Consider the following 20,493-nt stretch of genomic DNA (forward strand, 5'->3'; position numbering starts at 1 on the left):
TTCTTATTTTCCTATGTAAATGAATAGCTTTAATTACTATCACAAATTGAAAAATGGTATCATTTGTCCAAAATATTGACCCCAAAGACAAATACAAGGAAAACGAAACTATGTTATTAAAGTTAATCTCCAGATAATGGAGTCTGGCTCTTTGTTATAGCTGCGATGGAGAGAGGCTAGCACCAAGGCTTTGCCCTTGAGGTGCTATCACTGCTGTGCTGAGACCACGTAAAACCATCTCCCCTGTGGCCAGCATACACTTGTGCATCTCGAGCTTGGGAAAACACTGAGGTTAGCAAATTGTAAGTCCTGAAAAAATGCACACGAGCCATGGGAAAATATATTTATAGAGTTGTTTCTGGCCTAAGCTCTTTAAGTGCAGCAAATTCAAGCTGGCTGACCTGTAATCCAGACAGAAAAATGGAACCAGCAATAAAGGTAAGCCCATTGAGTGACAGAGCCTCGGTTAAATCATTCATTCATTCAACATTTATTGAGCGCCTACTGTGTGCCAGGCACCGTGCTAGGCGCAGAAATTCAAAGATGCATAAGATACAGTCCATGCCCTGAAGGGTTCACAGTCTGGAAGGGGAGACAAACATGTAAACAAGTCAAATACAGTGTGATAAGTGCCACAAGAGAAGCATTTACAAAGAGCAGAGGTAGCCTGGGAGGGGAAGGGCATGGGGGTTGTCTTCCTGGAGGAGGGGGCCTTTGAGAAGGATTGTGAGAGATGAACAGGTGTTTGCCAGGCAGACAAGGCAGGAGGAGCAGGGGAAAGGCATTCCAGTCCGAAGAAACAGCATGAGCGAAGGCACAGAGGCAGGAAACTGCATGTCTTGGGGGGCGGGGAACTCTAACTATTCTGGGAGTATTGCTAGAGTTGGTACCAGAGGCTGTGGCTGGAGAGGGAGGCAGAGGCCGGATGATGTGGGGAAACTGAGGGCAGGGGGCATCTCAGAGGCTTGCCAGGGGTGAGCAGAGCCTGAGAGAAGGCTTCTCTTCAAAGGAACAGAAGGCTCCTGGCTAATCCAAGGTACGCCTGCTCGAGGACCATAGGATTCCGCACTGTGGCCCCTACAGGACCTGGGCCTGAGACCAGAGGAGAAGCTGAGCTGAGGGAGGGCTGAGCAGAGGGGAAGGACCCAGGCCTGGGGTCCTGGAAGCTGCCACTCATTTGAGAGCTCTCTGATCCCAGATTCCTGATATCTGAACTCTGCTGCACAGACCCCCTCCCCATAGCTGGGATGGGGCCGAGGATCACATGACAAATTACGGAAATGTGTTTGGCTAACTGCAAGAGGCCAGATGAATGTGGTTAATTACCGAAAGAGGAAAGGGGCTGAAGATAAAGCAGGAGTTAGAGGAAGGCAGAAGTTCCTAAGAATAAGGGCCAGGACGAGAAAACCGCAGTGGCCTTGGAGGAGGATGGCTCTCTCTCCCCTGGGAGGGAGGGACCCTGTTGGCCCAGGGCAGGGGCAGGAACTCTGCCCCTACAGGACTGTTGGGCTGCAGTCCCAACAGCCTCCAGTGTCGTCAGTCAGCCTGAGGTCAGGGTTTCCTTGGCAACCAAGACCCTCCCTATGCCAGGCTGTAGAGGGGTCGCTGAGGCAGAGATTGGCCAGACAGCCAGACGTTCAGCCCTTTCACCTTTCTCGGAAATGGCTCTGTTTGAAAAATGCCTTTGTGGGGGTGGGGCAGGGCAGGGAGACTTAGGGAAGAAGCGGGCAGTGTCTCGGAAAAGGAGTCCAGGTGCCCCTCTGAGTGACCACCTTGCCAAGGCACTGCCCTCAGGCCACTCTGGGGGATGCAGTTTCTTCCCCAACCCTGAATGGGAGAAGAGGGAAGACGGACTCAACCTGTTCATGGCTCCTGCTGCCCCAGGGTCAGGGGCCCCCGTGAGAGTGAGGCCTCCTGAGGGAGAGGCTAACAACGGCCTCCATGTCCTTCCTGTCGCTGCAGGAACAGGGGACAGGAGGAGCGGATCCCTCCCGGTCAGGTCTGGAGATGTCCCAAGGCCCCTCCTTCCCTGTTGCCCTTGAAATCTCAGCCTCGCCACGGAGTCTCCAGGCCCTGGAGCAGCCCCCTTCCTCTCGGCCTCAAGGTCTCATCGCCTGGTTCCTCCTCGTGCCCTGACCGGTGCTGGGAAATGATGCCCACCGTGGGCGCCGATGGAGTTGGTGGTGGTAGCAAAGGCAGGGATGGCATGTGCGGGTGATGGGTGGCCTTCCCACCACGGGGGTGGGCCAGGGTGGGCTGGGGGACATCACTTGCTCTTGTGCAGGTCCTTCAGCCGGCGGAGCTTCTCTAGGAGCTGGGCCCGGGAGTAGCCATCATCCTCAGAGGGGCCCAGGCCTGGCCCCAGAGCCTCCTGCAGCACCAAGCAGTGGGTCCTCAGGAACGGGTTGTAGGAGCGCTCCTCTCCCAGGGTGGATGGGCACTGTGGGAAGAGAGGCATCTGGGTTTGGTAGGGAGAATCTGGAAAAAGGACCCAACGAGGGAAGCCTCCCTGGCCTGGGCCCCAGCTCGGGGCCCCAGAGTGTGAAGCAAACATGTCAGAGCTCTGGGAGACCCCACTCCCACCCCGGGGGCAGGCCCAACTCAGCAGGAAGCCTTCCTGCTGGGCGGCCCCCTCACAGCCCCTCCTGGACCCCCCGCCCCGCACCGTGCTCTTGCGCTCCATCCGCTGCCTCTGCACCCACTGCATCTTCCTCTCCCGGGCAAGGTTCTCGGGCTCCACCACGCCTGCAAAGCCCAGGTTCTCCTCTGCATACTCGTGACCTAGGGACCGCCATGGGGCCGAGTGAGAGAGATTGCAAGGCAGAGAGAGAGATTGGTGTGCGGTCAGAAAAAGTCCTCCCTGCCCTAGGCCTATGTGTACCGACAACTGGGGAGGAGGGGCAGTGCTTCCAGGACCACTCGAGCCACATGGAGCTGCTTCCCTGAATGTGGGCACAAGTCGGCCATGAGCAAAGAGGCAGAAGCCGTTCAAGCGGATAGCACCAGGCCTGGAACCAGGAGACCTGCATTCTAGCCCGACTCCGCCTCTGCCCAGCTGTGTGACCTCAGTCAAGTCATGGCACCTCTCTGGGCCACAGTTTTCTTTGGCAAGTGAAGAAAACAATGCCACTTGAACAAGGATGTGTCTCTGGTTCCTGGAACAGAGCCTGGTACATGTTAGGTATGTACCAGGCAGGGGAACAGCTTGAACAAAGCTGTTCGATAAAGTATGAATGAATGGATGGATGAAATTATGTTCTGAAGATTAACCGGGATATTAGTGAATGTATTTTGCAAACTATGGACATGCAGTATATAGTCTGTCTGTCTGTATGGACATGCAACATGTGGATATGGATGCATTCAACGGACACATGCAGACTGGACTTACTGACTTCTACCTGATGAGCACAGGCTGTTCTCTGTCCTGGGCTCTGGCGAAGCAGAGGCTTTACAGAGCCAGCACTCCAAAAAGAAGGGAGCTCTGCCGCTACTGCTAGGGTGGGCTCCTGGGAGCCACCTGAGGTGGCGTTGTGTCACCTCTGGACCAGGAACTGAGTCAGCAGGGACGCTAAGAGGGTGCGGGGCCAGGAGAAGTGGGAGGGGCACCTCACCAGGCCACAGCAGAGTGTCGTCCCCCAGCCCCAGCACAGTGTCCAGCGAGCTCAGCATGGTCTCTGCAGTGCCCTCAAAGGTCCGTCCTGGTGTGGTCAGAGAGCGTGTTACAAGGTACAAAGATAACACAGCATGCGATAAGGTACGCGAAGCAGGGTGGGGACCAGCTGGCACAGCGTGGGCTGGCCACCAGCCCTCAACCATGCCTGGGCACGCACCCCTCCTAGGCATCTTACTCCCTCCTTCCCACTGGGAGCAGGGCCCAAATATTCACCCCCAGCCAAGCCCATCCGAAGGCCTCCATCACACATATTGACACGTGGAGTGCCAAGAGGGGGTGCCAAGTCTTCAGGCTGAGTTCTAGGACCCCAAGCAGTCATCTTGGGTTGCTCTTTTCCCCAGAACACTTCCTTCTTTGCCTGTGCTGCCTTTTGGGACTCCACACAGCCTGGGACTTGTGATCCCCCCCAACCACAGTATCATCCTCTTATTCAGGGGTTCTCAAGGTTTTGTGACGCAGTCCGCCAGTAAATATATCAGAGAACCAGGCTCTACCCAGTGGAATCAAATGCCCTGTGAGGTCTGTATTCAGTTACAGGCATTGTCTCATTCTGTCCATCCCCTGTGGGAAGTGGTGATACTTAAAAAAAAAAAAGGGGTAACATAGGTAACTGTAACTCCAAATCGGAGTAACTGCCGAAGCAACATCTGTGCCGAAACCAATGCTTTAATGCTGTGTGACCGTCCTTGGGCCCCTGCCCTGGCCTCTCTCCCTCACTTCTATTCCGCTCTCTTCTCTTTGGGGAACTCACCACAGCCAGAGAGGAAGAGCAGGTCTCCTGAGAAAAGGCAGGAGGGACCCTTGTAGGGCTCCCCATCCAGCAGGTAGACCAGATGGCCTTGCGTGTGGCCAGGGGTGGCCAGAGCCCGGATCTGAAGCCGTCCCACGCTAACCACATCTTGATGACACAGGGGACTGAGGAGCAAGACAATAGGGGAGAGAAGGTACTAGAACTTATGGCAGCCATGCTGGCCCTATCCCAGTATAGGCCCAAGAGGCTGGGTGATTCACAGGAGTTAAGCTCTCCACACCAGAGAGAGAAGGCACCTTCAGTGCCCAGGGCTTCGGAGCCAAAATCTCCCCTCTTCCTGTTTCGGGGACCATGGCTGGATCAGTGGGGGGACTGGCAGTAACGGTCTTCAAACGGGCTGTGATCTGCTCTCTAAGTTCCGGGAAAGGCATCAGCAAAGATTCAACTGCAGATACCCGCGAAATACTCAGCTGAAGGATGCGGGTGAAGAAAAGGGCCCGCAGAAGAGCCATCCCACCCCTGGGCCAGGCACTCACTGGGTGAGGTAGGGGATGCCATCCTCAGGGCTCCCGTACACCCTACATTCCTGGTGCCGCCGGCTGAGGTCACGGTTCCCTCCACTGTGGTCCCTGTAGGTAGGACAGCAGAGACAGGCAGGGGCTTTGGGCCTCCTCGCCTCCCTCTTCCCCATGGCACCTCCAGGCCTTTGAGCCCTGGGAGCCTCGGCTTCTGCACTGAGCCAGGCCTTTGTTTAAGCTACTCTCCTGCCCAGAACGTCATCCCTACAACTTGCCAACACCTACCCCCGATTACCCGGCCAATGCCAACTTAACTTTCTCAGCCCCAGGGTCGTCAGCCTCTAATTCCTCCAAGTGAATCTGGTTATGCCCCGCCTGGTACCCACCCCACCCCCCCACGCCCTGTACCCTGTGCCACTGCTATAGTTATCATCATTTACTACTGTGCACTTCCATACAGGGCCTGTGTTGGACTATGATCTCCTTGAGAGGAGAGATCACAAGGTTTGTCCATGTCCAGTGCACAGGAGGCATCTAATATATGCACACAGAGTGAAAAATAAATGCCTCTCCTGCCCTGCCCTCCTCTGGGGCTCCAGGAGCCTGGTAAGTGGAGCGGTGGGAGACTTGACCCTCTCCTTCCCTCTCTGCTGGTGCCCCAGTGCTTCATGAAGAAGGTAGGTGACCTCCATCCTGACTCCCTGACCCCCAGCCCAGCCTGTTTTACAGGGCCCAGGCCTGGCCACCCCAGCCGGGGCAAGGGTCAGCCAGGGAAGACTGTCTGCACCCAGACCCTCTACCCCAGCCCCTTACCAGTGCTTGTGGGTGCAGAGAATGGCAACCAAGGTAACGCCCTCCTTTTCAATGGAAGCCTGGAGGAGAGAGGAGGTACCGAGACTGAGGAACAGGGTGCAGCACAGGACATGAGGCAGAGAGAAACAGGGGCATGGGTGCTGGGTAGAGAGGAGAGGAAGGGAGAGGAGGGAGGGGCGATGGAGAGGGAGGGGATGGAGCGAGAGAATGAGAAGGGTGTGGGAGCAGAGGGCTGGGGAAAGGGAGGGGAGCTGAGACCCAGCATGGGCACATGGGAGAAGCGGGGAGGGGGGAGGGGAGGGGAGAGGGAAACTCGTGGAGGGGGCAGACACACAGACACATGCACACACAGAAATAAGAAATGAAAGGGAAGATGGAGAGACCCGGATACTGACACGGGTGAGGAGAGAAGAGAGAAGAGAGAAAGGGGGCCACAGAGAGTGAGAGAAAGAGCAAACCTATCAGAGCCAGGGGCCTGGGTCAGCATCGCTGTCTCTCTGGCTCTGATGGTCCCACTGCTGCCTTCCTCCCTTCCTCCAGCCACGGCCTGGACACCAACCCTCCCCCTGGCTGTGGTTGTGGGAGTCTCTACGTGGATGTACCCGTTGGGGTCTGTGTGTGAGTGCATTGGAGGGGGCGCATCCCATTCGCAGAGGGACCAGGGTCAGCCCCCGTCTCTAGTGAGAGGCAGCTGTCAGTCTCCAAGGTGACCCCAGGTACCCCTGCCCCTCACCTGCACAGCCTGAGGGTCTGAAGGGTCCACAGCCACAGCCAGCCGGGCCTGGGTGTCGATGATGAGGTAGCTGTAGTTGTCCGAGAGGACGGGGATGGGAAGCACCTTCACTCCTGGGGACAGAGATGCGCTGTGGGTGGGGTGGCACGCAGGGAGCCCCGCAGTTGGGGGTATGTGACAGGGGTTAGGCAAGAAGGAGGGGTGCACATGACTGGGGCGATGTGGGCCCAGGGCAGTCAGAGCTCACCGTTGAAGAGGCGGGGCTGGGTTCTGGAGTGGCCTTTGGGGTAGCGATTCCGAGCCCTGCGCAGCTGCTGGCGGTAGAAGAGGTATCCAAGCCAGGTGCGGGTGTACAGGCTGTACCTGCGGGGCAGGATGTCCGTGCTCAGCCCCCACACCCCGGACCCTCCGTGATGCCCAGGCCCCATGTCTCCGCTCCCGTGGCCGTCCCTCAGTCCGTGGCACTCCACCATCACTTACTGGACGCCTGCTGTTTGCCCTGCTCAGTACTCAGGACAAGACGGAGAACAAGACAGACACACCCCCAGTTCACAGCCCATCAGGGGAGAAGTGAAGAATTCAAAGGGAGACTTCTGGAGGGTGAGGGGTTTATTTGGTGAAAGGGATGGAGGAGTTAGGAGGCTGAATTAGGCAAGAAATATATTTCAGGAAGAGCAGTGACATCATAGTGATGCTCAAGGATGTTGAACCAGATTTCTCTGCCTCACCAGAATTAGCAGGTCTGGGGTGGGGCCTGGGAATTTGCATTTCTAAAAAGCTCCAGGTGATGTTGATGATGCCAGTCCAGGAGCCACAACTTTGAGAATCACTGGGGTAGGGGAAATTATAATAGCAGACAATAGGGCTGCTATTATAATTTGTTTGGGGAAACTAGAAAGTTCTGTTTGGCTGTTTGGTGGAGGGAGAGGTGAAGCTGGATAGGCTGACCACACTCCCTCCCTCCTCTGGCCACCATTCCAGGCCATTCCAGGTCATCCCAGGCTACACAGTGAAAAGGCAGCAAAAAGAAAGGAGATGACGTGTGAGTAACAGAGTCCTCTGAATACAGAATGCCAGCACTCAGGGCCAGCTTCACAGGTGTGCGACCTGTGTGGTCACACAGGGCCCCCTGCTTGGTTTAATGCTCTGCTGTTGCCATCTTGAAATTCTTAATGATTTTACCTTTGACCTTGTATCTTGTAAGTAAAGTCTGATGGAACAACATACACACAATATGTGTATGCTCTGTTCCTCGCTGTCCCATACACATATCGTGTTGGCAATGCCCCATGAGCACAGAATTCTGGTGGACCTACTATGTGTGGGAACTCGACAAGACTCAAAGTAATACAAGGTGAGCGTACATCTACGACTGAGTCAGGGGAGCACTGACTGGCCTGAATTTGCTTCAAAGACAGAAAGAAAGCAGTGGGTTTCTAGGAAACCCTACCATATCCTTTCTTACTCGTGTTACTTCCCTGTGTGATCAAACCGTCTATGCCGCAGACGATGCTACAGAAGGAAAAGGAAAGGGGGTGACTGGTCTGTCCTCCTCCTTTTAGTTCTTCCTCGACAGCAAGCTGCAGGTAGAGTGTGAAAGCAGAGAGAGCAGGTCGAATATGGGTGTGTCAAGAAGTAAAATAAAAAACAGTTGAGTTAGTTTTGTGCAGCGTTTCCAGTGTTCTGGTAAGAACAAAATAAATCTCCCTATAAAGTTAAGAAATGTGAATTAAGTAGTTTCAGTGATTCACATGAGTTAAATGTTCTTACACTTGCATTTTGAAAACTGGTATTGCATAATATAAAAATGAATGGTAAAACTTATGCTAATGATTTAGACTTTTAATTTTTCTTGACTTAGAATATCATTAAATAGCAAATTAAAAAATTCATGGCGAGTCGAAAGAGAGACTGTGGAAGAAAAGCTTTATATTTCAGTACCTTCCATGGCACTTTTTCACTTTTTTTCTGCTTTTTGAACAAGAGGCTCAAAATTTCATTTTACATTGGGCTTTACAAAGTATATAGCTAACCCTGCCAACATGGAAAGGAGCTCTCTCAGGCCCCGGCCTCTCAGAAGGAAAACTGAAGCAGGGGTGGGTGTGGGGCAGTCAATGCTTAGGGCTACACAACAGGTCAGTCAGAAAGCGGGTGGGATTCTGCCTGATTCAATTGGAGATGGAAAAGTTGATGGACCATAAACCTCTACCTGAATTTACTGTATCTACGGTGGGGAGGGGGTTGGGGTTCATGGTGGACCACTCTTCAAGCCCCTTTGAAAACAACTGGATCAAAACCAAGCAGGTTTCCACGACAGTTTGGTAGGAAGGATTTTGCTGAAGTTTAATCATTGCGACCCCTCCGTTGTGTGTCCACGCACTTGTATTGACTGGGAATTTCAACACAGTAAGGGGAGGTTTTGCCATCATTTGTGTCTTTATGCTCGTTTTTTGTTTTTGTTTGTTTGTTTTACAGTAGAAAAGTTTTCATTAGAAGGGAAAGTCCACTTCCGCACGTGGAAGCGAGCCTGAGCAAGAGAAGCGTGGCTTAACAGGCCTATACTTGTTTTTCATAAGCCCTCGTTCTCTTGTATTTTTAAGTCAGTTTCAGCCACTTCAAACTTTCACTCATTCAATGATATTTAGTGGGGCCTTGCTATTAGCCTGCTCTGGGCACACAGTTGAGAAAGGCAGAGTCGGTGCCCTCACTCAGGTTATATTCTAGTGGGACAGATAGGACAATAAACATATTGGCAAGTAAAGATGACGAAATAAAACAGGGCAAAAGGACAGAAGGTGATGACAGCAACTGCTATTTTAGATACTGGAGTCAAGGAAGGCCTCTCTCTGGAGGCGACTTTGCAAGAAGCAAGGGAGCAGAACGTGTGCGAATCTGAGGAAAGCTCACCAGGGACCGGGCAGAAGGGAAGTGCAGAACCCTGGCGGGAGGGAGGGGGGCAGCTGGCGGCAGCTGCTAACTCTTGCGCTGTGCTGTCATGATAACTGATAACGGAGAGTTGGCACAACTAAGATGCCCTCCCAGAGGGGGTTGGTTGGAACAACCTAATATTCTGGGTTGGATTCTAGACAAGAAAAAGAACGTTAGTGGGACAACTGGTGAAACTTCAATAAGGTCTGGAGAGTAGTTACTAATTCATATGGATGTTAACTTCTTGGTTTTGATAACGGTACCGTGGTCATGAAAGCTATTAACATTTTCCGTGGTCGTGAAAGCTATTATCATTTGGGAGCACTGGGTAAGGGGCATATGGGAATTCCATGTACTATTTTTGCAAGTCTGAAACTGTTTCAAAAGGAAAAGTTAAAAAAGAATAAAATATCTTTTAAGTCGCCCTTTCCTCTGTGCCCTGACAACCGCTTCGTATCCATGCTTGGAGTCCTGCTCTTGACTTCATTTCTTCCTTCACAGGCTTATGGGAAGTCCAGAGTCTCTGGTAAGAGAAAGCTCTGGGTTCTCGTCGCGGCTTCGGCTCACCTAGCCCTGGAAGCGTGGGCAAGTCATTGGTCTCACAAGTCAGGTTCCTCATTTATAAAACGGCAATACCAAAACATACCCCGGCAGGAAAGACTGTGTGAAGATTAAGTGAAATAAAACAAGATAACAAATGGTAACACTTAGTCAAAGACCTGGCAGTGGGAAATGTTGAGCAACTATTGTTTCCTTCCCACATTCGCTTAGGTGCCCCCTCACAGCTGTTAGCACATGGCTAAATGCTCCCTGTCTTCCTTTTTGGGATGTTCATTACATATCCTTTGTCCACCAATGAAGGTCAAGATCCACAACAGCAGGGGCTGTACACTGTGAAGCTGCAGTAAAGGAGGCCCTTCTCTTTCATTTGCTGTATTCAGCAAATATTTACTGCATGTGCTAGTCAGGGTGCAGAGAGCAGAGAACAAGGCAGCTGGGCTCCTGCCAGCATAGCGCGTGGAGTGGCAAACAGACCAAACGGGAAAACAGAGCAGTAGACAAACCAGCAGTTAACTCTAGCTGGCGATGGAGGAGAGTCGTTGGAAGGGAAGAGGTCTTACTGTGGACAGAGTGGTCAAGGAAGGCCTCTTCTCTGAGGACAACCTTTGAGCTGGGGATGCTCCAAGAGGAAGCCAGCAGCGCAGACTGGGGGTATAGCACCAAGGCCTGGAACAGGCAGAAGCGGGCGTGTTCTAGGAGTTGCCAGGAGGCCTTGGTAGGGCAGGACGGGCAGAGAGCACCAGGGAAGAGGTCAGCAAAGTGGGCAGGGGCCAGGTCACGGGAGAGGGTAGAAAATTGCTGGTGGCTTTTAAAGCGGGGAAGCACCTGCTCTGACTTCCCTTTCTAAGAGCTCACTTGGCTGCTGTGTAGGGGGTATAGTGAAAGGGGGGTAGAGTGGAAGGTGGCAGGGGAAACCGAGTCACTAAGTGGGCGAGAGGACAAAGGCCTGGCATAGAGGGGCTACTGGAGATGGAGAAAGGTGGGGATGGACACCAGACCTGAGATCTGTGCCCTGCTGGCTGTGGGGAGGATGGGGTGGCCCTTGTGTGCCTGAAGTCTGGATCACAGTGCACTGCAGGGGAACGCAGGACTGAGGCATGGAGGAGGGAGGGGCCTGAGGACCTAATGACACTGGGACACTTTCTTGAGGCTCCCAGGCCCAGTCCTTCCCTGACAATGACTTCCGCATGACTCAAGTCTCTGAGCTCTGGCTCCTCTATCTGCTCGCACATTGGCAGTGTCACAATCACCAAAGTCCAAAACCACCTTTGTCAACTCTTCCTCCTACTGCCTCTCTTCCTGGAAAAAGGCCTGTTACACAGCTTTAGTGCTGATTTAACTCTCTCCCTGGCATACATGACCAGAATCCCTCTCAAGTCCCTACCACATGGGCTCACCAGGGAACGGGCCCTAGAAGCTCTTAACCAGACCCTTACGAAAGCCTCCTTTACTCAGCTCTTGGCCTTCAACCCAAACTGCAAGCCACTGGCAAAAATTTAAGTTCCTAAAGCACTGATGTTGACTGGGTCCCGCTACTGCTCAAAAGCCTTCGGTGGCTCGCACAGCTTACAGAGAAGAGAGTGTCTGACTCCTGGGCAGGCCCTCCAAACTGGGACTGAGGCAAGTCTCTGCCTCCTCCCCTCCGCATGGCCCAGTGAGGACCCTGTGTTCCTGAGGGGGAACAAGCAAACGCCCGCAAATGTCCACCAGCTGCACAATGGATAAATAAGCGGTGATATAGTCAGACCACGGAAAACTACACAACCAGGAGAACAAATAACCTAGAGCAAGGGTCTCCAATCCACGGACCAGTATGGGCCGGTGGCCTGTTAGGAACCTGGCTGCACAGCAGGAGGTGAGCAGCGGGTGAGAGAGCAAAATGTCATCTGCATTCGCAGCTGCTCCCCAGCGCTAGCATCGCCGCCTCAGCCCCGCCTCAGATTATCGGGCATTAGATTCTCATAGGCAGACCAGTCCCTGGTGCCAAAACGGTTGGGGACCGCTAACTCGGGCACCAGATCTCAGCATGCACGACGCTTAAACATAACATTGAGCATACTGCAGAGAAAACAATTTGACAATATTTATGAAAAATGCCAAAGCCTGCAAACTATCACCTACTTTGGGATACTGAGGTGTACAGTAAAGAATCAAACCAGCAGCCCAGGGACAGCGCACCCCGCAAGAGCAGAGGAGGTGGGCACAGCCCTGCAGAGTCTGTAATATTTTCTTGAGCTGGATGGGAAGAGATTGTTATCTACCTTCTTTTGCATGCTTGAAATAACTTATTAAAATTTCAGAACTACCATCCTCCTGCAGGTTTCTGGCCTGGAATATCCTCCAGGCCTTCTCCACTTATTGCAGTCCAAAGCCTCCTTCAGGGCTCAGCTCAAACCCTTCATCTCCCCATTACCCCAGCAGGAAGCCTCCTTCCTCTGCTCCATGTGGAGCACTCAGCCGCCCCCCCCCCATCCCTCCAAGAGGAGTGAGCCCCTCAGAGGCAGGGCCTTGTCGGACTTCTACCAGCTCCCTAATCAGAGGGCAGAGGGCAGGCAGACTAGGCTGGAGACCCAGACTGCTCTCCGTGGCTCCTCTGTATCCTCTTGGATACCTCCAGCATTAGCACAGCACAGAACTGGCACTCACGAATGTTTGGTGACTGGGAAAGGCCAAGGAGGGCCAGGCATGCAGGCGTTAAAGCCACCAGGCACAGAAAGGGGATTTTCTACTTGGCACCTCATGCAACTGGCCCCATGCCGGGCTGTGGACCCTGTGAAGCCTGGTGGGGGTGTCCTGAGCCACAGTTATAGCTACCTCTGCTCCTGCTCTCCCCTCCCCTCCTCATCCACCTGCTTCCAAGTCCCTCCCCTCTCCTTGCTGCACCTACACACCTGGCCAAGCAGAGTGCTCGGCTAAGCAGGTCACTAGACCCAAGGGCATGTGTAGGGGCTGTGTCACTGGGGCACAAAATCTCAACTTCCCCGGCCCTGGGGTCTGGATCAGGGAGGAGCTGAGGGAGCACTAGACAGGGGGTCTATAGACAGGTTCACGGAGGCTTTGCCCACCCAGGGTAGGGCATCTCTCCAGAGCCCACCGGCTCATCTTTAATAGCAATGACCTTTTCCACAGCTTTCTTTGACCCCACGTGAGCAGACCTGAGCTAAATGCCTCCTATCATTGATCTCCTGTCATCCTCCAAACAACCCTGAGGCAGGTACTATCTATCATTCCCTCACATTTCAGACAAGGTCAGTGGAGCCTGGAGAGGAGGGAAGGGATTTGCTCAGGATCACAGAGCAGTAGGTGTTGGCACAATGGTTCGCCCTGGCAGCCTAACCCCCTGTACTCCTAACCACTAAAATCCTCCCCAAACCCCAAATGAGGGGCTAGGATGAGATAAGTGGACCAGAACTATTCTGGGGGCACACCCAAAACCTTTGAGGGCCTTTGCTGAGAAAAATGAAAAGTCAAGGTGGTTACAGTGACCACACAGCCTGGGATCTGGCCTCTGGGACTCCTGGGGCACTAGTTGGGCCTGTTTGAGACACGCACCCCTTTGAGAATCTGGTGAACATTAAGAATCCTCCCTGCCCCCCCACCCCAACTCATTATAAATGCAACTTTTTGCCACGAAGACCGCAGGATAGGACACCCTGAACTGGAGAATCCCAAAGATCCCTTTGAAATCTGGGCTCTGTGATTCCTAATCTGACTGAGTTGATGGTTCCCTGGGAAGCATCTGAGCTAGATGCAGAAGACAATTCAGGACCCTGGTGGCCCTCCAAGTCCTGCAGCCCTCACATAGCCATTTCCGGGTTTGTTTCATAAAGAATGCCCTGTGGCTGGTCAGAGGCAAAGCCTTCATCGCATATTGAATGGACCCTGGATGGGAAAATGTGAAGGTGCAGGAGTGACGGAAGGACCTATCCTTGTATCTCCTAGCCCTCCCCCCCCCCCAGCTCCCTGGGACATCACTGTTCCACGGAATGGGTCCTATGGCTTCCTTTCTTGTGTTGCCAGTGGCAAGAAGCAGAGCCCAACAAGCTCACATGACTTACGAGATGACACAGACACACCAGGACCAGATGGAGGATTCAAACTCTCCGCCATGGGGTCCCAAGGCATGGACAGAAGGCTGGGATCTAGATCTTGGGCTAGCTGCATCAGAGCGATCTAGGGGTGGCGGGAAAACATGAAGATGCTGGCCTTTTCCTTTTTCAGTCCCTTTCCTATATTCTGATTCAGCATTTCTGGGGCCCAAAACTACCCACAGTCGTCTCACCAAAAGGAGAAGAAAGTTTCCTAATTAGTCCTCTGGGACCTAGATGGGAGACAGAAAAACCACTCTGCAGGGCGGGGGTGGGGGAGGGGACAGCAGCTGGGGCGAGCCCTGCAGCTGTCCTGAGGGGCCATCCCTGCACCCCAGTGAGGGATCATGCTCCTCTCTCAATGAACCAGAGCGTGACTTCTCTGGTATCTGAGTCTAACCCTCCGGCCCCATGGGAGGCTGGTAGGACAGCTGAGGACTGTGAGACACAGCCCTGGCCCCTGACCTCCTCCCGCTGGCATAGAAGTAGAGAACACACAATGCAGCTTTTCTTCCTCTCCTTCCTAAAGGGCGTTTCACCATCCTAAGCAGCCCCGAGAGATGCTTGAGGACATTGGTGTGTCTGGCCCAGCTAGGCCCTGGGGCAGAAGGGGAGCAGCATTGCGGGGCCGGGGGGGGGGGGGGGGGGGGGGTAGGGCAGGGGCTCTGCATCCAACAGAATGACTTGAAAATCCCCTATTACCGGGGTCACCTGTCTTGGCCCCTACCTCCCTCTGGTACTCCCTAAGTGACCCCCAATCCTAGTGGGCCCCAGATTCCACCAGGACCCAACAGGCAAGCCAGCTTGGTGAGGCCTCTGGTCAGGGGGTGCTTTGGGTTTCTCTCAAGCTCCCCAGACCCCAGGCCTCTGCTTCTGGGTTTTGTTTTTGTTCTGATCTGTTTCTTTTGGCTTCTCCGTCTCCCCCACACCCCACTTCCCCTCCTCCTCGCTCAATCCCAGGCCCTCCTACTCCCTGGGCCAGGCCTGTGGGAGCCCAGTGGGGAATCAGCAAGAATATGCAATGAAGGCTTTGCCTCTGACCAGCCACAGGGCATTCTTTATGAAACAAACCTGGAAATGGCTATGTGAGGGCTGCAGGACTTGGAGGGCCACCAGGACACAGTCCTGATGGAGGAAGGCCTGCTCTGAAGGCCCCCAGGGACAAAGAGAAAGGCTCAATGTTTTATGCACTCTCAAAAGTGAGGAAACTGAAGAAGATAATGAGACAGCTAAAAAGGCCCTAGAGGGTGAGTTTCCTGAAGCTGCCAGCAAGCCTGGCGGTTGGGGTGGGGGTTACTTCCCCAAGCCCAGGAGAGGGGCAGTGCCTGCACAGGGTCAAAACACAGGCCTGCCAAGAGATCAGGGGGCCTGTGTTTACCAGCACCATGCCCATCCTGGCTATGGTCTTCCGCAGACTTTGAGGCCCTTTCCAGACCTTTGCCCGTCTTTCCTAGAGGGAGAAGGAGCTGCTGCTGAGGGCTCTCAGGAAGGACCAGAGGCACAGCCATTGCTGGTGGCCTGTCTGTGGTATTTCAGTCCTGGCCAGGAGGCCCAGACTAGTTCCATCTCCTTGCCCAGGATCCCAGGTCACTTGCCCAGCCAAAGCCCCTGGGATCTGTTTGTGTTTGGTTTGGGTCTGTTTGTTTTGCACACCCACCCTCCCCATCCCCCACCACGGCCAATCCCAGGCCCTCTTGATCCAGTCCTGCTCTCTGGGCCAGACCTGTGGGAGTCTAGTCGGGAATCAGACCTGTGAACACCTAATGCAAAGACAAACAAGATAATGCAATGAAAACTCCAAGAGAAGAGACTGTGGCAGGGGCCACTCTGGAGGAAGAGATGAATTTTGACTAAGTAGGCTGGGCAGGCTTCACAGAGGAGACAGCCCCTGGGCCAAGCTTTTCACTCATTCATTCATAAAAAAGACATTTAATGATGGCCAACTCTGTGCCAGGCACTGTTCTGAAAGCTGGGTTATGGTACTGAACGAAGTGTCTTCCCTCATTCAACTCATATTCTGGTTGGGGGAGAAAACCAATAAACCAAAAGCCAAGTCAATGGGAGTTGCTATTTTCACATGGGGTGGTCAGGGCACGATGCTCTAATCACGTAAAATGTGAGCAGAGATCTGAAGGAGGTGAGGCAGCAAGCCATGTGGCCAGGGGTTGGGAGAAGAAGGTTCTAGTGACAGAGAACAGCAACAGAAAGGCTCTGAGGTGAGGCTGCCTGGGAGCGCCTGAGGGACGGCAAAGTTCCTGGGTGACCCAGGCATAACGAGCAGAGGGAAGATCAGAAAAGGTGAGATGGCGCCTTTGAGCTAGGATCTGAGCAGAGAAGTGGCCCGTTTCTGAATTAAATGTTAACAGTTTCATTCTGGTTAGAGGTACAAAGGCGAAAGGAAGCAGTCGATTTGAGAGGCCGGGTGAGAGGCTGGGCTGACCGTGGGTTGACCCAGAGTGGGAGCAGTGGAGGTGGAAATAGTGTTCAGATCTTGGATATATTTTGAAGGCAAGCTTTGAGGATGCAACAAAATTTGACAGGTAGAGATGTAAGGGAGGGAGGAAGGTCTGATAGGCCCTCGGGCAGAAGTATGGAAAGAGCCCAGGGCCTTGAGAAGATGGAACTGGGCAGATCTGGAGCAGGTGTGGGTGGGTGAGGGGTGTGGACTCCATTTTGTAGGCAATGTAGTTTGGGGAAGAGGCCACCTGCTCAGAGCCATGGTCTGGAGACTAACCTGGCAGCAGAGGGGAAGCTGGGGGAGAGCAGAGGGGCCACTGTGGATGCTGGGGCTACAGTTCTCCAAGGTCCCAAAGGCCTGAAGAAATGAAAAGGACCCCACTCCTCTCCTGCAGGCTGTGTTGTGGATGGCCCAGCCCACTGCCTCTACCCGGCGTTGATTCAGTCCATGAGCAGGTGGGTCATTCACCCAAAAGCCCTTAGCTCAGGATTCTTGCCACTGCTGAAAGTCAAGCCAGTGGGCTTCACTGGCCCCATAGCAGGGGCTTCCTTTTGTAGAAGTGGAGCAGCTAGCAAGGTTTGTCCCGAGGACAGTTGGTTTTACTTGGGTCATGAGGGTCAAGAAAGATCCTCTATGCCTAGGAATAGAAAAGGGGTTCTATTGGTTGGGGGCGGGGAGCAAGGCTTTTGTCAGCTAGGACTGTCCAGCCCCAAAGGCAGGCCACCATCCACTTTCTCAGCTCTGCACAAACACAGCCTTATTCCCCATTCATCCCCACTCTGAAAACAGAGGCTCTTGCTCATGGCCCCAGTCTGCAACCCCCCCTCAGCTACCACTGAGAAGGCAAAGGGGCAAAAGGGAAACTGAGGCATGAAGCTGCAGGGTCGGGGGGCACAGCTGGGAGAGCTCACACTCCTGATCCCAGCCTCCTCAGGCACACCCTGTAATTCCCAGGGACCTTGTCATGCCCTGACTTCTGCCACAGATTGGGTCTCCGTTCACATGCTCCTTCCGCTACTCCTTGAGGATAGCCACTAGACTCTACTTACATCTGTGATCCCACAGTCCTGACCCAGGGTTCACTGAATGAAGGGATATGGGATTTCCCGATGGGTAGGTGGACTTAGAAGATAGTAGAAGTATGTAAGGAAGCTCCAGAAGGACCCTGCCAGCATCACGTTCCTTCCCTTCCACCCATCCCCGCTATGGAATGAGCCATTGCTATCATCTGCTGAGCACTTACTATGAACCTTGGCCCTGAGCACATATTGCACAATTTCATTTGATCCTCACAGGAGCCCTGGGAGGGAGGCGCTATCACTATGCCTGTTTTACAGATGCAAACAACTGAGGCACAGAGTGGCTGAGTTATTTGTCTAAGGTCACATGGCTACTAAGCAACAAGGCTAGGATTCAAAAGCAGATTTATCCGACCCCTCATGGTATGCGCTTAACTACTACACACAATCTCCCATACCCCTCAGAGTCCCAAATGCATGTGTCTACCTCAGATTAGCCCAGATCTACCCTCCACTGTGCCCAGTTATTCCCCACCCTAAGATAACTGTGGTTATGTTTGAGGAAAGCCCTTTATAAAACTGTCAAATGCCAGTGATTACTGTTATTAATGATAACATGAACCATCATTCCTCTCCCAGGCGTTACTTAGTACTTTCATTGTCTGCTTTCTAGACTCCAACAGACTTCTATTTGTGGTCCTCTTAGCCACACGCTTAGGGTGCCCATGTACTCTGCTCCTCCCAGTCAAGTCCTATCCTCCCTCTCCATCCTTCCTGGAGGCACTCCCACAGCATTAACACCTGCCCATTTCCCCAGCCTGTTTCCTGCTAACACCCCTTCTCCCTCCCAGCAGCCAGCAGCCTCTCCCCCAAGGGACTGAATTGATTGTTTCCCAGACCTTGGAGGGGCAGGTTCTTGAACTCTGACTCCAGGCACGCCCTTCTGCTCTGCAAATTTGGGGAGTGGATTCCAAGGCAACCTTGAAATGCAGACACAGGAAAGCTTAGAGGAATACTGAATTCCAAAGAAGCTATCTGAGATTTCCAAATTTGGAGGTTGGGAAACTCCCAGATCCCATGTTCCAGGAAGACCCAAACTCTCAGGATTCTGAGGTGGTGAACTTGTGAATTCTGATCTCAGGACTTCTGATTCCAGTTCCTTGTGGAAACTTTTATTTCCTACTTCCTCAGGCCATTTATATGATTTCAATGTTACCAATTTTGAAGCCATAACTAGATTGAAAAATCCTTCCCCAAATAGAGCTATAAAATTCCCAGAAATTTTGTGGGGAGAAATGTTTTTTTCAAATCCTAAATATGAAGATATTAAAATATTTATAAATCTCATTATTTTAATGCTATTTGCAGTGCAATGGTGACTTGGTTGGAACATTATGGAGACTGACCAATATTTGGGCTCTTAGAAATGTGAATGACCCAAAGGCACACACTCAAGACTCCCCCACCCTGTGTTTTCCCCCGCTAGGCCTTTACATCTCTATTTCTTAGGCTGAGTGTGAAGAGAATCCTAGGGCTGAAGCTTCTGGGGTATCTGGGGTGGTTTGGGGAAGAGGGGAGAATTAGAATGTTTTCTCTGAAGCTCAGGAAATTCCCAAGCTTAGGTCCTCCCCCAAACCTGGCCTGTGGCCAGGGCTCCCACAGTTCCCATCCCCAACATCACCCTGTCCTTAAATTGGGGCTTGAGGTCCTGCTCTCAGGCAATGGAAAGTGGACAGGGGTCCTAGGAAAGCCTTCTTGGGGCTCTTTCCCTGCATCTCAGTGTCTCAGGGTAGAACAGAGCTGGTTGGCCACCCTTGCCTGGCCTAGGAAGGGGCAGAAGTGGGGGTAAGGGAAGAGTGAGGACTGGAGAGAAGGAGGGGACAGTCAGACAGGAAAAAGTCATTGGGAGGTCAGTGAACCTCAACAAGTCAAACAGAGTGAGTAGGGTCACATGTCACAGCCTGAGGCTTCCCACGCTGGCCAGGAAAGGGGGATAGAAAGAAGGGGACAGACTGACCCTGCAGGGTGGGGGCCCTCACTCGGGACAGAAGAGCTTACATTGTATGGTGGGGAGCAGGGTGATGGGGGAGAGGAGCAGGGACATGTGGAAGGAATTGACAGTTTCTAATGACACTTAGAAGGTATGTGGCATTCCGGACATTCAGCCTCTTCTGCACCTGCCCGCCCGGGGCCTTCCCGACCCGGGATACTGACCGACCTAACTTCTTTTTCCAACTCCTCTGTCTCCGGATCCTCACCTGGCTCTTTTCTCCAGATGTCCTCTCACGCCCCATTTCTGACCACCCTGGCCTGCCCCTTCAATCCTCCCAGCCTATATCAATTTTAATCGCCCCCCTTACAACCCCTCTCTTTCCCCCAAATCAATGGTTTCTCTAACCCGCCTCTCCGACCGCTCTCCTCTAGACTGGGTCCCCCAGCTCTTGCCCCGTACGAACCGCCAAGCCTACCCCAGCCGCGGCTTCTCAGCCCCCTTTCCTAGCGCGCTCGTTTTTCCGAGCCACGCGTTCCGCGGGAGTCCGGCACTAACCCGATTCGGAAAAGCAGCCGCTTGCTGCGCGCCATGAACAGGCCGCGAAGGGTCCGCCGCGCTCGGCAGCTGCGGGGGCTCAGGAGCAGGGTGAGGACAAAGAGCAGCAGCCCGCAGCTGGCGATCCACAGGAACGGCGCAGAACAGTCTAGCCAGGCCATGCTGCGGGCAGGCGCCGGCAGCGGCCCACGGGGGGGCGGGGCAGGCCGTTGCTAGGCAACGGATCGGCCTAGACCCGCCCCCCCAGGCGGGGAAACGAGAGATTTGGGGCACCGCCCCCTGCGCGGGCAGGTCTGGGAATATGAGAGAGGGGTTCTGGCCCCGCCCCGCCCTTGACTCGGGTTCGAGCCCTCTCCTTCGCCTCCCTCCGCTGCGCGAACAAGTAGAGTGCTACGGTGGA

At 53.5% G+C, this 20,493-nt stretch overlaps 1 protein-coding gene across 1 annotated transcript; it reads right to left on the minus strand.

Moving 5' to 3' along the window:
- Positions 1-466: 466 nt before the first annotated feature.
- Positions 467-20,290, minus strand: PNKD (paroxysmal nonkinesigenic dyskinesia). The gene is made up of 9 exons (XM_011358602.2): positions 20,094-20,290; positions 6,739-6,854; positions 6,492-6,604; positions 5,759-5,817; positions 4,964-5,056; positions 4,428-4,591; positions 3,615-3,701; positions 2,666-2,781; positions 467-2,440 (listed from the first exon to the last, which is right to left on the minus strand). Exons 1-9 carry the CDS (start codon positions 20,252-20,254, stop codon positions 2,267-2,269), a joined length of 1,083 nt encoding a protein of 360 aa, XP_011356904.1. The 5' UTR covers positions 20,255-20,290; the 3' UTR covers positions 467-2,266.
- Positions 20,291-20,493: the final 203 nt, after the last annotated feature.

This window comes from Pteropus vampyrus, unplaced genomic scaffold (genome assembly GCF_000151845.1).
Source record: "Pteropus vampyrus isolate Shadow unplaced genomic scaffold, Pvam_2.0 Scaffold42, whole genome shotgun sequence".
NCBI lineage: Eukaryota > Metazoa > Chordata > Mammalia > Chiroptera > Pteropodidae > Pteropus > Pteropus vampyrus.

What these genes read in the sequence shown, in the direction of transcription:
- PNKD (XM_011358602.2), bottom strand. Translation starts at nt 20,254, where the DNA reads ATGGCCTGGCTAGACTGTTCTGCGCCGTTCCTGTGGATCGCCAGCTGC. An exon ending in GCTCTTCCTCTCTGGCTGTG is followed by an intron (nt 3,702 to 4,427) that starts GTGAGTTCCCCA and finishes TGACCACACCAG; the next exon opens with GACGGACCTTTGAGGGCACT. An exon ending in CGACACTCTGCTGTGGCCTG is followed by an intron (nt 2,782 to 3,614) that starts GTGAGGTGCCCC and finishes GGCGGTCCCTAG; the next exon opens with GTCACGAGTATGCAGAGGAG.